At 34.5% G+C, this 15,135-nt stretch overlaps 3 protein-coding genes across 4 annotated transcripts; 1 reads left to right on the top strand and 2 right to left on the bottom strand.

Annotated features, from left to right (window-relative positions):
• The first annotated feature begins 2,640 nt into the window (after positions 1-2,640).
• LOC137819131 (IRK-interacting protein-like) lies at positions 2,641-5,809 on the top strand. Of its 2 annotated transcripts, none has more exons than XM_068622895.1 (2): positions 2,641-3,393; positions 4,084-5,809. In XM_068622895.1, the coding sequence occupies exons 1-2, from the start codon at positions 3,154-3,156 to the stop codon at positions 5,602-5,604; spliced, it is 1,761 nt and encodes a 586-aa protein (XP_068478996.1). In that variant the 5' UTR covers positions 2,641-3,153; the 3' UTR covers positions 5,605-5,809. The 2 variants fall into 2 exon arrangements, with proteins under 2 accessions (XP_068478996.1, XP_068479004.1); XM_068622903.1 differs by having other exon boundaries at positions 2,851-3,397.
• A 1,058-nt stretch (positions 5,810-6,867) lies between these two features.
• On the bottom strand, positions 6,868-10,975 carry LOC137828857 (lysine-specific demethylase JMJ30). Its single transcript, XM_068635598.1, has 6 exons — positions 10,373-10,975; positions 9,892-10,101; positions 8,562-8,696; positions 8,312-8,455; positions 7,770-7,862; positions 6,868-7,199 (listed from the first exon to the last, which is right to left on the bottom strand). Exons 1-6 carry the CDS (start codon positions 10,841-10,843, stop codon positions 7,011-7,013), a joined length of 1,242 nt encoding a protein of 413 aa, XP_068491699.1. The 5' UTR covers positions 10,844-10,975; the 3' UTR covers positions 6,868-7,010.
• A 660-nt stretch (positions 10,976-11,635) lies between these two features.
• LOC137827222 (uncharacterized) lies at positions 11,636-12,477 on the bottom strand. The gene is made up of 2 exons (XM_068633482.1): positions 12,048-12,477; positions 11,636-11,958 (listed from the first exon to the last, which is right to left on the bottom strand). The coding sequence occupies exons 1-2, from the start codon at positions 12,276-12,278 to the stop codon at positions 11,845-11,847; spliced, it is 345 nt and encodes a 114-aa protein (XP_068489583.1). The 5' UTR covers positions 12,279-12,477; the 3' UTR covers positions 11,636-11,844.
• Between the last annotated feature and the right edge of the window lie 2,658 nt (positions 12,478-15,135).

Below are 15,135 nucleotides of genomic sequence, written 5' to 3'. Positions count from 1 at the left end.
TAGGACGTGACCATCACTGATAATGAAAGAGAAGCAATCCTCATGCACACAACTCTTCAAACCACCTTCTTCCCCATCTTCTCCATGCAAACAAACAAAAAACTTTTGCAACTATATAAAAAATTGTATGTAAGAATATGGAAAGACGAAAAAAAATGTTTTTATTCTCTGTATTTACATTATTTCATATATAGAAAAAAAGTACATTAGATAGATTCATTAATCATGATTAGATAGATTCATTAATCATAGGATTCTATAATAATTATTAAATTAATTAATTAAGTACAATATCTGACAATAAATTAAATTTTCAGAATTCTTCTCCAATAATGCTAAATGGCCATTCCTGGTCCAATGCCACATTTCTCTAATGGTTTTGTGAGCCGTGGAACATAACATAACCTTAGTGGTCCCACGTTTCCTTCTCTTACATTTTCCAAAGATGTTTTTCTTCTCATACACTTATTTTTCATCAGAAATAATCTTGCATGATAGAATCATTATAAACTTAAATGGTTTCACATACTCACAGTATGTAAAAGTCAGTCATACTAACAGTTGCAGAGATTTAATTTAAAGAAAACAGAACTAAAAACAAGAACTATTAGCATGACAATTATTTTTTATATTTAAGGTAGTTGTATGTTGAGTTCAAGATTATTAACTAAATTAGAAAAATTTGCCTCAATTGATTGCATGGTGGTTAGGTTTCCTCTTGCAAGCAAAACATGCAAGGGGTATGATGTCATGGTAAAGTTGTCTGCATGATTTAAATTATCAAGAGAAGTTAAAGGATGCTTAAATTGATGAGCAGTGGTTCCTAGGGCTTCCCTTATCTTAAGTCATTTTTGGAGACTTTGGTGTCCCCTACCTCCTTGTCAATGAAGTCAATTATTGACACAAGAGACAGAAAGATACCTTTCCTAAGCAAAATCATGCACCAGATTAATCCCTGTTTAATCTGATATATCCTTAGGGGGTCCCATTTGATGGAGAAAGAAATGTAGTTTTTCTTCATATTTGCTATATATCTATGCTACTTTGCAGGTATGTATGTATTAGCAATGCAATTTCTTAATATTGATGAGGGAGACTTCACACCTGTGTGGGTTTTAGACAAAAAACATGTATGTAACAAAGAAAAACTATGACATTGAAAGAATAGGTATCTGGTGTTTATATGGTGGTAAAGTACTGAGACATGTTACAAGATTACATAGCTTTGTTTAAATGAATCTCTTTCTCTATTTTTTTGGGTGATTGTTCAGATTTACTATTTTTGTTTAAAACGATTCTTTCTTATCTTCTTTTCACTTTTTAATTTGCTCTCTGCATCCTATTAAATTTTCTTCTGTTGCCATAACCAGTTACATCTATCTTATAATGAATAAGCTAAACTATAAAGTCTGATTTTGTTACATTTTTTGACATGTTTAACTTTTATGCTCACAATATCAAATATGATATCATAATCATAATTTAATTCAAGCATGGTGTTCTGAAGCAGTCTGTTAAGTAAGAAGAGATAAACAGAAGTGATAACCTTAACAAGGAACTCCCATGAAAAAATTTAACAGAATCAAATAATACATCAACCTAAACTATCCTATTACCATGGATATTGAAATTTATGCCTGAAGCTACTCTTAAACGGTTGTATCTTACATAAATATAAAAATATTAGATACCAAAAAAATAATAATAATAATCATAATAAAAATGATAAACAGATCATACCAACTATGTTTAGATCACCTTGTAAAAGTAAGAAAGTTAACAGCTTTACCTCCACTAGGTTTAAATAACTGTTCTAAACGTATAATATTAGGGTCAATATCCCCCAAAGATTCCAGTGTCCTATAGGAAATTATAGTTGCAGTTATGAAAGATACCAGACTGAATAATAAATATTTTCTGTTTTCAAAAATACCCTTTGGGAGTAATGTTCATATATGGTCCCAATGCCCACTTGATCACTTGATCCCCACTGTGACACTCTGTCTCCAATATATGATTCAATGTCTGCTAAGTGTCAAGCTTTTGGAACGTTTTGGTTATTTTTCTTTTCCCTTTTCGCCAAAAGAAACTGCACCTTTCACGCTTCAGTATCATTCATCTTCAATTTTTTTATTTGCAGAATATGGACCTCAACCAACATAATTGCACGTTAGGTGCAAAAGAAAAAAGAAAGTTAATTTTGCAGTTGGAGTAAGTTAAAAGCTTCTAAAATGTCCAAAGCTAGCTTAAACCAATGAATTTAAAAAGTGGGTTTCTTCTTATGAATTCTCCCAATGACCTTACTTGTCAGGACATGTTCAAGAGAAGGAACTTTCTGTATTAGGTCTTAGCCTCAAAGCCAACTAAGGCCAACCAAGTAACGAAGAAGTTGGTGAACAAGGCCATATACACACATGCAATGAAATGGGTAGATGAAAGTAGCATATAGTGGGATCTAAAATATTACCTTATCACATAAAGAACATGTTCTCATCATGAAAGAAAAAAGCCACCAAGGTCAATTGATGCCTCTGTGAAAGAAGTTCTACAAAGGAACATAACCGTGTTATTATTAACTGTGATGATTACACACGAAGTATGAATTAGAATTAAAGCAACATCTAGTCCAAAGTATCCCTTAATTGAAAGCAGAAATGGTTGACCACTGATATTGATATGAAAGTGGAAGATAGTGGCATGGAACTTCTCATGTTCGTACTAAAGCAATCATGTGAAACAGTGGTACCACCACCTAATGCTGAATTCTGGTAATTTTTGAATACGTGGGCAAATTGGTAAACTTGCAACACACTGCTGATATGTTACAAACATGTAAGAGTTAAAATTCCTGCTCTCTTACTCTCTTCTTTTCACATCATCACATGCACTCACTCCATTAGTTTTTCCTATGAGAATAAAAACAAAAGTATTTGGACTTGGGGTGCCCCTCTCTATCCCTCTTCCTATTTTCTGGTTCTCCAAGGTTCTGCTTTAGATATGGCGTTAAGATAAAATCCAACCATTAAATACCACTCGGTCATCCCTTTGTTCTTCTAGCCCTCACAAATTAAAAATTTCTAATTTCATCTGGTGCCCATATTATCCTCTCCAAACTTACATGATCCACTCTGTTTTTTTTCTTTGTTTTGCTTCATGGCTACAACAGCATCATCAGCACAAGTTTTCAAAGACTACAAGGACACCAACAATGGAAACCCTGAAATTACGAGGCAGGAAATTCAGGCAGCCATAGCCAAAGCAGTGGAGCTGAGAGCTCTTCATGCGGCTTTAATGCGAGGAAATAGCCCAGCCAATGCTAGAGTCCCATCCCCTTCCCCTGCTTTGCGCCCTGTTTCTCACTTCTCTGCCCAAGATTACCCTGTTTTCACTCCAGTGGGTATTGTAATTTTTTCTTGAATTTTGGCTTGAAAATTTGCTTTTTAGTTATTTTGATGAACTGGGTATCCTAGAATCTTCGCAATTCATTGCAAAACAGAGTACTTTTTTCTGGATTATCTGTTGCGGGATTATGTTTGAATTGACTGTTGCTGTTAATCATGATAAGGACCAAATTTAAGATACTTGAATTTGTGGAATATGCAAGTGTTTGTGGTGCTCCCTTTCCCTAGAGCGCTGCTATTTATTACAATTGAAATAATTATGAAATTGCTGCTTTCTTTATGGCTTGGTTAGGTAGATGTCATTATTAGTGCGGTTACATCCTTATTCGTTGCTTCTCTTTTTTCTTATTTAATCCTGAGGAAACACCGACCGTGAATGAAAGTTTTGACTTTTTTTGAGAAATTTTGGATTTTCGCTTTAAATTCTGTGTCATGGAACTCTTTAAGGTTCATTAAGTCAACTGAGCTGAGCCTGAGGCAAATTGTGAAACTTTTATATTTATTGTCTTAATGATTCTTTAATTAGAAGAATAATTTAACGCTTTTATCAGTTTTTTTCACTATTTTCAGATTCTACTCATATTTGTGGCTGCAACTGCAAGTTCCCCCTCCCCTTTAATATATTTTTTCCCTTTTCAATTTTGATTGATAATAAGTTTCTAAAGTTGAGAAATATTGACAGAGCTATGAAGATGATCCACTGGCACTGGTGGGGTACAACCAAAACTCCATGAAAAGCCAAACAGTATCAGAAAGTTGGGATGGGAGTCTGCTAGAAGGAGGAAACAGCATAGAAACCATTGTAGCAGATTACAAGGAGAAATCAAGTTCAAGAAAAGGACTATATTCTGGTTTTGCCAACCTTGAATCTCACACATGCCCTACTGATGATGCCAAGTCGGTGAATGGCTCTTGTGCAAATCAAATTACTGTTCTTCAAACATCACCTGCAAATGATTACTTCAAGTATAGGAGGAGAAACAGCATGGAGGATTTCAAGTCCATCAGCAAATGTAACCCTGCCACCATAGCTAACGATTTTGAGAATGCAAGGAGCAGCAAGAGCTCCAACATTATTGTCCCAGTCACGGATTCCCACTCATCTCTTCAATCCCAACCCAAGAGCAAGGGGGTGATTTCTTGGTTGTTTCCTAGGTTAAAGAAGAAACATAAGAATGAGAGTTCCCCTAATAGAGCAGAATCTGAGGATGTTTCGCAGGTTCTCAAGGACTTCGGAATAATGTCAATTGAGACATTGAAGAAAGAGCTGGTGGAAGCAAATGAGAACCGAGATGTGGCCTTAACGGAAGTTTCTGAGATGAGAAGTTCATTGGGAGAGCTGAAACAGAAGCTGGAGTACTTGGAGAGGTACTGTGAAGAGCTGAAGAAAGCTCTGAAGCAAGCCACGCAGACAAGGGATTCTCAACTTTGTGACCAACTTAGTAATCTTCCTCAAAGGGGGAAACTATTTGAAGGAAATGGAGAAAATGTGATGCCTGTGAGTGAAGAAGTAATGGTAGAGGGATTCTTGCAGATAGTGTCAGAGTCCAGATTATCAGTGAAGCAGTTCTGTAAGACCCTTATAACCCACATTGAAGAAACTGATCATTCTTTGACAGAAAATTTGAACTTGCTTCTCCAACCATACAAGTTATCTCTGAATTCCAAGTACTCAAAGGCAGTTCTATACCATTTTGAAGCTTTTATAAATCAGTCTCTCTACCAAGACTTTGAGAATTGTGTTTTCCAAAAGAACGGTTGCTCAAAATTCCTAGACCCGCAGCAGGATCGTCAATCACAATTCTCTTCTTTTGTTGCCCTTAGAAATTTGAGCTGGAATGAGGTACTGAGAAAGGGAACAAAATATTACAGTGAAGAGTTTAGCAAGTTCTGTGACCAGAAAATGAGTTGTATCAACGCTACTCTAAAATGGATAAGGCCATGGCCTGAACAGCTCCTTCAAGCTTTCTTTGTCGCGGCAAAATGCATGTGGCTGCTACATTTGCTTGCCTTTTCTTTCAACCCTCCCTTGGGAATTTTAAGGGTTGAAGAGAATAAAATCTTTGATCCTCATTACATGGAAGATATGTGTCAAAGGTCACAAGGGCCAAGCAGAGTTAAGATCATGGTGATGCCAGGGTTTTATGTTCAGGATAGGGTCTTGAGGTGTAAAGTTCTTTGCAGATACAAGTCTGCAGCCTAAGTAAACTAGTAATAAGTTTTATATGCACATTTTCTTTTACTTAGACTTTTCCTCCTTTAAGTCTGCAACTAGCCAAACGTACGTGATTATTAATAATAGTTGTAACCGATTTAATCTATTGCATGTACAATTATGGGTGCTTGCCATTGAATAGATAAGATTCAGAAGTGCAGAGAATTGTTATTAAATAAAATTATGTTTGTCACTCGTTCTGTCATTACGAATACTCACAATTTCATTCAGTTCAGAATACAGAAAGTGCATTAAAAAAACACATTTTCATCTCTTGCTAACCAGTGGCCTAACATTCAATTTCTGGTAGGACCCTCAGAAACCCTTTTGCTTAATTTACTGATCACTGGATGATTGTACTCTCTCTTAATTTACAAAATATGCAGATTTAGATGGTCTTTATGAACATAAAGACCAAATAAGGAAATGTTTTTCTTAATTACAATTACTATAACTGGGAAAATAAACCCGTTGATTACGTAGCAATTATTGATGTTGAAGGGAACGCACCACCGACTTTCTTTCTATATTCACAGTGTAATGTTCATCAAATTTATGAGATAAAAAAGGAGAAGTACTAGAGAGAACTGTAGAAGTAGAGCAACATTCCCTTAAAAGAAACAACCTTGTCAGATGAAACTGTCACTCAACGCAAGCTTTACACACACATGTATCTGTGCGTGCATATTTTTGTGTGTATAGTAACTACATGGATGCCACCCCCTTCACTAATTTACTAACCATACGAATACAGACTAGTTTTTAACAACTGCTATGGTTAAGACAAGAAAATAAGAGCAGGATTAAACGTGAAAAAAAATTTCCTAATTGCTATAGAAAGGCACTATGAAAAGAAACCCCAACCACCAATTTCTTTTTAAATTTGCAGAGTGATGTTTATCAGAAATTTTAGAACAAAACGAGGGAGTAGCAGGGAGAACCGTAGAGGTAGAGAGAAATTGGATTCTATAGCTAGCTACACTTCCACTGTAGAAACAATCTTGTCAGATACATCGTTGCTACGCATGGGGGAGCAAGAATACCGTAGTATGATTAATTGATTTCAATACAAATGGACAGTGGTAGTACTATTTAACTCCAAAAATAGAGTACTAATAAGATTACTCTACTGTTGGGGACTGCGTTTGACAAACCTTTAGATCAATAATTAAACGACAAAAGAGTTTCGGAATCAAATTCACAAAGCTTTATGATAAAAAAAAAAGGACGTGCATATGTAACGAGAACCAGTGCCAAAAATGATGTTTATGCACGATAATTATAGTGTCACTGGGTAACACGAGTTGTCACAGATATTAGGAACGTTATTTAGAACACGCTAAGTTCTCCATTAAGAAAGAATGAAATGTAGAGATGAAGACGATGATATAAGATTAGGATGCATCCGAACTGTCACCCTCACTCCACCAAAAGCTAACTGAAAAACTCGTAGTCAAAGATCGCACATAGTGCCACCATTTTGGCGGGATATATAGCATTTCGCCTTCCTCTAAAATACAGTCTACAAATTCCAACTCTTGCACCTTGGGAAACTTCGTTTCATCTACATCATCTAAATCAACCTTCAGACGAAAACAATTCTAATCAACATGGGGGCACAGATTTCAAAATATCAAAAGCAATAATAAATATAAATCAACAAACAAGCAGAAGTTAAATGAAAACAAGAAAATGGATGGCACAGTTTGGGCCGTATCAATGAAATTGCAGTTAAGCTAAACGAGAATCAACACCTCCTAGCAAGTTCAAAAACCTGTCACATATTGTATAAGTAAACTGCAAAACACAATCATTTTCATCTGAATTCTACTTTCTGTTGGCAGCTAGTCTACACAATAATAAGCATTGCATTTGCAGAAGAATCATTTTTGTCGCAACAAAATTATTCTCATATGGAATCTTTTAGGTTGGTTATAAGCTAAAAATACTTGATCACTTGGCTGCCTGGAAAATCTGTTGCAAGTGAAAGGATAAAAAGGCCTAGACTTACATCGAGTAACAGAGTGCATAGCGCCACATTAATGAAATGCTTCTAGAGCTCGTTGGCCACTTAGATTTATTACTCTTTCGTACAAGAACACAAGTAAACAACATCACAAGTTGTCCAATCATATAGTTCAGGAAAATAATACCTGGCTGGAATTGCTGAGCATGGTACCAGAGTGGGGGGAAAGTTCCTCAGACAAAGATGACGAGTAAAGCCTAATGTATTTTTTTCCAACAACCTGTCAGTGAGAAAATTATTTCAGTCAAATACATTATTCCATGGTGCATGATAATCTCTCTTGATACGGCTATGGCTATTTTCTACAAAGTGTAAGCAACATCTTCTAGACAATTTTAAAAAAAGGATATAATATTAACTACAATATAATGTCATCCTCATTCATTAAAGGTCTCTTAAAATAAGCCACAGTACATCCAAACTTCATATTTTGTCTATATCTTGAATAAAATCAACTATGCTATGCCAGCTATTTGGTAATAGTACTGAAAAAAGTACGAGTCATGGTACCTCCATTATTTCAGTAATAATTACTTGGTTAACATATGCTCAAAAGACGAGGGCCATAATAAGTAACAGCCAGAGGTACATAAATTGAATTCTGTGTGTGGTGTGGTGGGGGTAGGAAAGGTGATTTGTAGACAGCTCAGTTCTGTACAGCTGAGTTACCTGAGCTAGTATGTTATGATGCGGATCATGGTGTAATGGTGTTACTGTTCCTGCTGGACCAAACCAAGCATTGAGAGATCGTAGCTCCCCTCCACCAGCAAAACAATAGTCAGGAATAAAAATATCTCTCCGCAGCTCATTTATCTGCGATTTCAATAGTATCAGTTACTGAAAGCAGTACAAGTCCAGCACTTGCACGCTAAAATGAAAAAGTAGATTTGGAGACTACATAAATCTAAATTGTAAATACCTGGTCAAATAATGGATGCTGAGCAAGATATGTAGGACCACCAGGAGAACAGGCATCAGACTTTATCCGCTGAATAAATTCTGAAAAAGTAATGAGCTCTTGCTTCCACTCAGTACATAAATAGTTTTTCCCAACCTGGAAAAAACGCTGCAAGTTACCCTTTTTTGCAAATATATCTAAAAAATATATAATCTAACTAAACAACTTCCAACAGCCTTGCCATGACAGAAAAATCTACATGAGGTAAATGCTTCATACATTCAAATGGTACTAGACTAGATTTAACTAGAGGTGACAAACTTACTTGGATATTTTTTTAATTTCAAAAATAAATTTTAAAATGTATGTTTCAAAACTTTTTAGAAAGGTAAATTTAAGGAAGATTTAATTATGAAACACTAGTTGGATTAATTATGATCCCTTAAATATTGATAGGAGGACCAAAGTAATGAGTAGATAATTAATCATCCATAAAAATGGATGGATTTGGTCTGATTAATTTATTTTATATTTTTGTAATAGATGTATTTATGTGCTATCCTTAGATGCAACATATATGTTACAATGTTAAGAATTGACAGAACAACTTGTGAGAATCATAAATTTCATCAACTTTTGTCTTCATTGCCTATTTTTTATTTCAGTTCTAAAAACTTAGTGGGAGAAAAGAATCTATCATGGAACATCAGATTAAAAGGAGGAAGGGAGGGGGAAGTCTCCACTCCCAAACTGTTGCAACCAGAACAAAATTTATTCACTTGTTAGATGCATGACACGTGCAAAGTTCTAGGATTTTTTACGCAACATTTTTCGGCCTATAAAACAGGAAATATTTGAAGGGAATAGTATGCAATGCAAATAGATTAGCTACACTAAAGTATGTTCCCCACTGGCTGATGAGTAGGATGACCAATTTTGATTGCCTGTAGGCATAAATTCAGGAAATATAAAGAGAGGACTAGATATAAGTTGCAATGCAAAGACAATAATGTGACTCAAGTTTGTGTTTGTCAATAACTTTCCAAGGTTGACAAATTTTCATTTTCGCTTAAATTTTAGTCTCGAATTCTCAAATAGTATTTTCTCAACATCAGTAGGGCTTGAACATTTTTCACACATAAACTTCACCAAACTCATGTTAAGAAATTTGTTACAGAAATAATGTTACCATCATCAAACAACTCATTTTTCATACTTTAGCTTTGAATCCAACAGTTACTACACATATATATTCCCCAGGAGTGTGTAAAAGTACAGTTTGGTAATTGCTCCTCAGAGAAGAGCAGGTGTCTTCCCTCACAATAAAAAAATATATCATCAGAGCAATTACCTCAACCGGAACTGTGCGGTCACCGGCAACTCTCAACAAGTAATCTTCATCATTCCATTTCGCCTTGGCTGGCCAGTGAGCCATACAGTCGCTGATAATAACCGGAGAGCGAGACAGGTAATGATCCTTCAGGAATTTATCCAACGACAGCGCTGACTTCTTCTCCACAAGCTTAGAAGAAAGAGACTTCATTGGTAAAAGTTGGACCACCTACAGTGTAAAAAGCTATAACATAAACGTTAGAGCAGAACAGCCTTACATAAAACAAAATCAAATGCCTCCATAACAAAAAGTAAAAAATCTTCCAATTCCACCATTAATAAACAATTAGTATCACATCATCCCTGAGAGTTACACCAGCACACTACATGTTTGGATTAACGTGAGTATTTTAGCAACTTACTGAAGCTTTACAATTGAGATTTCGAAAATGCTGATTAAAAAACGATGATAAAAGAAAACAAAGAGGACCGGACCTCACCTCCGCCACATCAAATTCCCGATCCACGAGCCGGTGCTCCGAGCCCCCCAAATCAGAAACCCTAACGCGCCTTCGAGTTTGTTCCGACACTTTCGAGACGGCGGAGTCCAAATCCTTGCGGAGGAGCGTTCCTCCCATGATGATTCCCAAATCCAAAACCCTAAGCGCCTCCCTGAACTCGCCGTTGCCGTAGTGGTGTCCCGCCACGTGGAGGCACGCCATGGAGTACGCGTCGCGCCACACCGGCAGCACCGAGTGCCACGGCCCGGAGTGAAGCTGCTCCCACGCCATCTCACGCGCCGCCTCCGCCGCCCGAATGTCGCCGCCGGACGCCAGCGCCGCCATGCTCACGTAAGCGTACCCGCCGTGCTCGGAAATCGTGTGGAGAAGCGCCGCGAACTCCCGGTCCAGCGTCGGCGTATCGAAGTGGAGAGCTGGAGCGCCGTCGCCAGATGCGGTGGTTTTGGACATTGCTGCGGCGGCGCAGGGAGAGAACTCCGGCGACTGAACTCAAAAAGTGAAAGTATAAAAAAAAAGTGTTTGATATTTGAAACAGTCTCACTGGCGATAGATATTTCTAAGTATCTTAGCTTAGGGCCCAAAGGTATGTAATGATTGGTAATCCATCATTATTTATTTCACAATAAGATATTTTTCTCTTTCCTTTCCAAACCCTATATTCAGATATTTTTGTCTTTCTTTTATGATATTTTTTGTCCACATTCTTCCATCCTTTTGATTTTATTCCACCATAGCCTCCTATCATGCCACGTTTCTCAGCAAAAAGCTAGAAACTAAGCTTTTTCATTGAAGGAAGCCACGTTTATCGCCTAAACATCAGAGAAATTTGGAATTTTTGCATTTTAATTCTTAGGTGCCATACTTTCATTTATCATTATCTGCAAATAATTCTTCAATTAAAAAGAGTCTAGGACTCTCTTTTTTTCACTTCAGAAGGCGTTTTTGTGTTGTACCAATTTGCTGCACTAATGGCTGAACTTGAACTTGAAAACTGTAAGCAGAAAAAAGAAATGGTTCCACAACTCTGAAAATTGTACCACCAATTTGCAATGCAGATTGCTCTGTAAAGGCAACAAATGGTTCCACTTTCTAGTCCAAGTTGTTTTGTCTTCTTGGAATGAATGGTGTAAAAAGTAATGCAAACACCATACTGTTTCTTTCACCTCATAAACGATTAACAGAATGGAATGCAAAAAGATTGACAAATATCGATCCAATTAAGTAAGTATTTAAGCGTTTCTGATTATGTACAAAAATAAGCACATTGGAGAAGATATGGCTCGTACATCAAAACCATAAGCACTGAATTATATTCATGATATGACATTGAACTATTAATGGAAATATATATTTTTGTCGCAGTACATTGTAATGCAGATAAAAATAGTGGAATCAGCATGAACCTAACATGTATTAAAATATATATTGGAGAGTTTTTCAAGGAAGGAAAATCAATGGCCTATAGGGTGGTTGTTGTGATGAAGAGGGTCAGGTCCCGTTGGAACTTCTCTAGCTGAGTCTTCAACCATGCGAGTAGAAGCAGCTTCATTCCCAAATCTTGCATCCTAAAAGTAAAATCCCATGTTACCAACATAAAATAAAACAAAGATCAAAATAAGTTGCAACCATTTTGTTTTTGCATAATATCGCATACCTCTGTGTTTGTTTGAGTGGACTCGCTTCCTACAATGTTTGTTTGAGACATAACAGAGACAAAAACAACCTGAAGGAAATGAAGAGTGGTTTTCTTGAACTCACTTGAAGTAGAGGATTGAACAAATGGTAGTGAAACAAGGAAGATGAAGAAGACAAGGTTTAGAGGTTTCTTGGTGGCCATTGTATTGGAGGAGTAGAGATGTAAGCCTAAAGAAGAGAGGAATGGCATATTGAAGAACCCTTGATTTTTGTTGTATTTTTTTTCGTCACTCTCTCTCTCTCTGTATTGAAGATTGCTTTTTGCCTTGGTTTCTGGCCAAAATGAGGAAGCTTTTGAAAAACCCGTTGAAGGAGATTGATGGGTGAGAGTGTGTGCTTGAAATAAATAATTTGACAATATGAACCTCTTGGTTGGTAGTGTGTGAGAAGAGAAGGAAGAACAGTGAATAGTAAAGAAGAGAGAAAGAGAAAAAGACAAGGAGAGGGGCAAATTGGGGATGGAGAGACAGTGACAGTGTGACGCGCACACTATTCCGAGGTAACAATACGTTTGAGGGTGCGGCACGTGTCAAGGTGGACATGCTCTCGTAGGTACGTTGGCGGCGTCATTGTCGGGACACGTGGGTCTTAATTATTGGTGGGAAGCAGAATAAAATCGCATAAAGAAAAGATAGTCTCAGCTGGGCCCCTCCAATGATTTTGGGTGGGGGCAGTTCATGACCCTGCTGCCATGCCATGCTTCTCTTTTCTTTTCAAGGATGCATTTTTAATTTAGGTCTCTTGATTATGAATCAGATTTTAAGATCGTAAACTCGGACAGTATTTTTTTCTTAAAATAATGTGTTGGTGGCGGATATTTATATTGGATATCGAATACTTGTATGTATTCATAAAGTATAAAATTTAAAAAATATTTGTTGAATTTCTAATAATTCTAACACGATTATAACATAATTTTAAAAATAAAAAATATATTAATTTTTTAAAAATTTAAATTTATTGTATAAATTTTATTATGATTATAGAAATAAGAAACAAATCATTTTGAATCAGTCATAAAAAATATTTTTCTCTCCAAAAATAATTTGAAACATACTTTTGCACATAAATTCATGTTTTCGTGTCCTATATTTTAAATATTATATATGTATCTTCATATCCGTGTCGTATCACTGTTCGTATTAGTATGTGTATTACATAAGCGATATATATCTGAAATGCACACTCATAATTCTCCAGGTCCAAACGGTGTAATTTGACTTTCTTTCAACATATTTTTTTTTTTATCTTTATATGGTAAAGACATTAGGCAAACTTGTACAAAATTGGTTGAAAAAATATAACAATATTATGTCGTAGAAACTAATATAGTTTCTGTTATTATTGAGGATTTGTTCAAACGTGCATGTTTGATCTGTAAGAGTCAATTTTTTTTTTTTTAAGTTATAGAGTTTTATGGTAGAATAATGATTCATTTAAAAAAGATTTTTCAATGTTTAAATTGATAAGAGTTTTAGAATAAGTAAGTAAAAGTAAATGAAAAGTATTGAATGTCAAAAATACTCACTGTAATGAGTATTTATAAAATTTTAGAACTGTAAAATATTTTCATAACTGCTTCAATTATTGAATATTAAGTCAATTTTCATGTAATAATACTACAAGAAAAATAATTAAATAAAAATTAATTTTAAATATTAAAATAAAAATTAATTTTAAATAATTAAATAAAAATTAATTTTTATAATTAATAAAAAATTATAAAATAATTTTTAAATTGATATCTAAGCATTAGTTACCAAAATTTTAGGTACTTACTACTTTATATTCTAAATTAGTCTATATTAATAATTTAGAGACTAATTTAAAATCTAAAATATTAGTTTATAAAATTTAGGTAATTAATTTAGACACAAATTTAAAAATTATTTTATAAATTTTTATTAATAATAAAAATAATTTAGATATGAATAATTTTTTTAGTTAATATAATAATTAATTAATTTTTGTTTTTAAATTTTATTTAACTGTTCTATATTTCCTAGTAATGGATAGTAAACAAGACTCAAACTCTATAAAATTTTGAATTTTAACTTTATTTATATATAGTTAGAGCTTAAAAAATAAATCGTATTTTCACATATTTCAAAAGTAGATCTTAACTGGAGGTGTTTTGAATTTTTTTTTCAAATGTCAGCTAGAGGAATTGTTTGAGTCGATTGAAAAGTTGAAAAAAAAAAACAATAAAAATATCGTTAAAATAACTTTAATTAATATCAATATAAAGAATTGTGAGACGTCAATCAACAACTTTTTTGTCAATGTTAATTAGTTAAAAAAAACTTGACAAATTCGATTGAAAAATAACATAAAAAAAAATTGACTATAAAATTTCATTAAATTGATATTTTTAAATTATTAACAATGATTTGATATATTTGAATGTTTTATAAATTATGAAAATTTCTATATCCAAACATAAAGTAATTTTTTATGGTAGTATAAGGTTATAAGTCTGACTCGATGGTTGGTCATTTATAAGTCGTTTCCCTATGTGTATCTAACTTTATGAGGGAACACAAATAAATGAATCTCAATCAATTAGTCTTAATAATTAAGACAAAATCATGACTAAATTCCGTCCATAGTCTAAATATACCAGTTCTACAAAAAGGATCATCTAATATATAACATAGGGAGTACTCTCAACTCATATTTTATTCTATACTCATTATATTTTATACTCTTACTGACTTGAACGTCGAAGTGTCATCGCAAGAGAAACTCTCTTGTTTTCAAAGGGTTAAATCACTAGAGCTTGAAAAGAGACAATTAGGAACTCATCCAAATTCTAACTGACCTGAAGCTGGCAAGAACAGGTAGATTGCGTCCAAGTTAAACCAGTCATATGAATTAAATGGTCTCAGAGTAAGAACCCAACTAATTGAACAACTACTGGAGAGAAAGAATCCAACTACGAGAAAAAAAAGTTAATGATGATTCTTTAACTTTAATTTGATAATCTACGGTCGAGAGTTTGTTTATTTTCCTTTATATATTTACTTATCTAAATCTCTTAGGAGTTG

This window comes from Phaseolus vulgaris, chromosome 11 (genome assembly GCF_000499845.2).
Source record: "Phaseolus vulgaris cultivar G19833 chromosome 11, P. vulgaris v2.0, whole genome shotgun sequence".
Lineage (NCBI taxonomy): Eukaryota > Viridiplantae > Streptophyta > Magnoliopsida > Fabales > Fabaceae > Phaseolus > Phaseolus vulgaris.
This window is presented reverse-complemented; position numbering and strand designations above follow the sequence as displayed.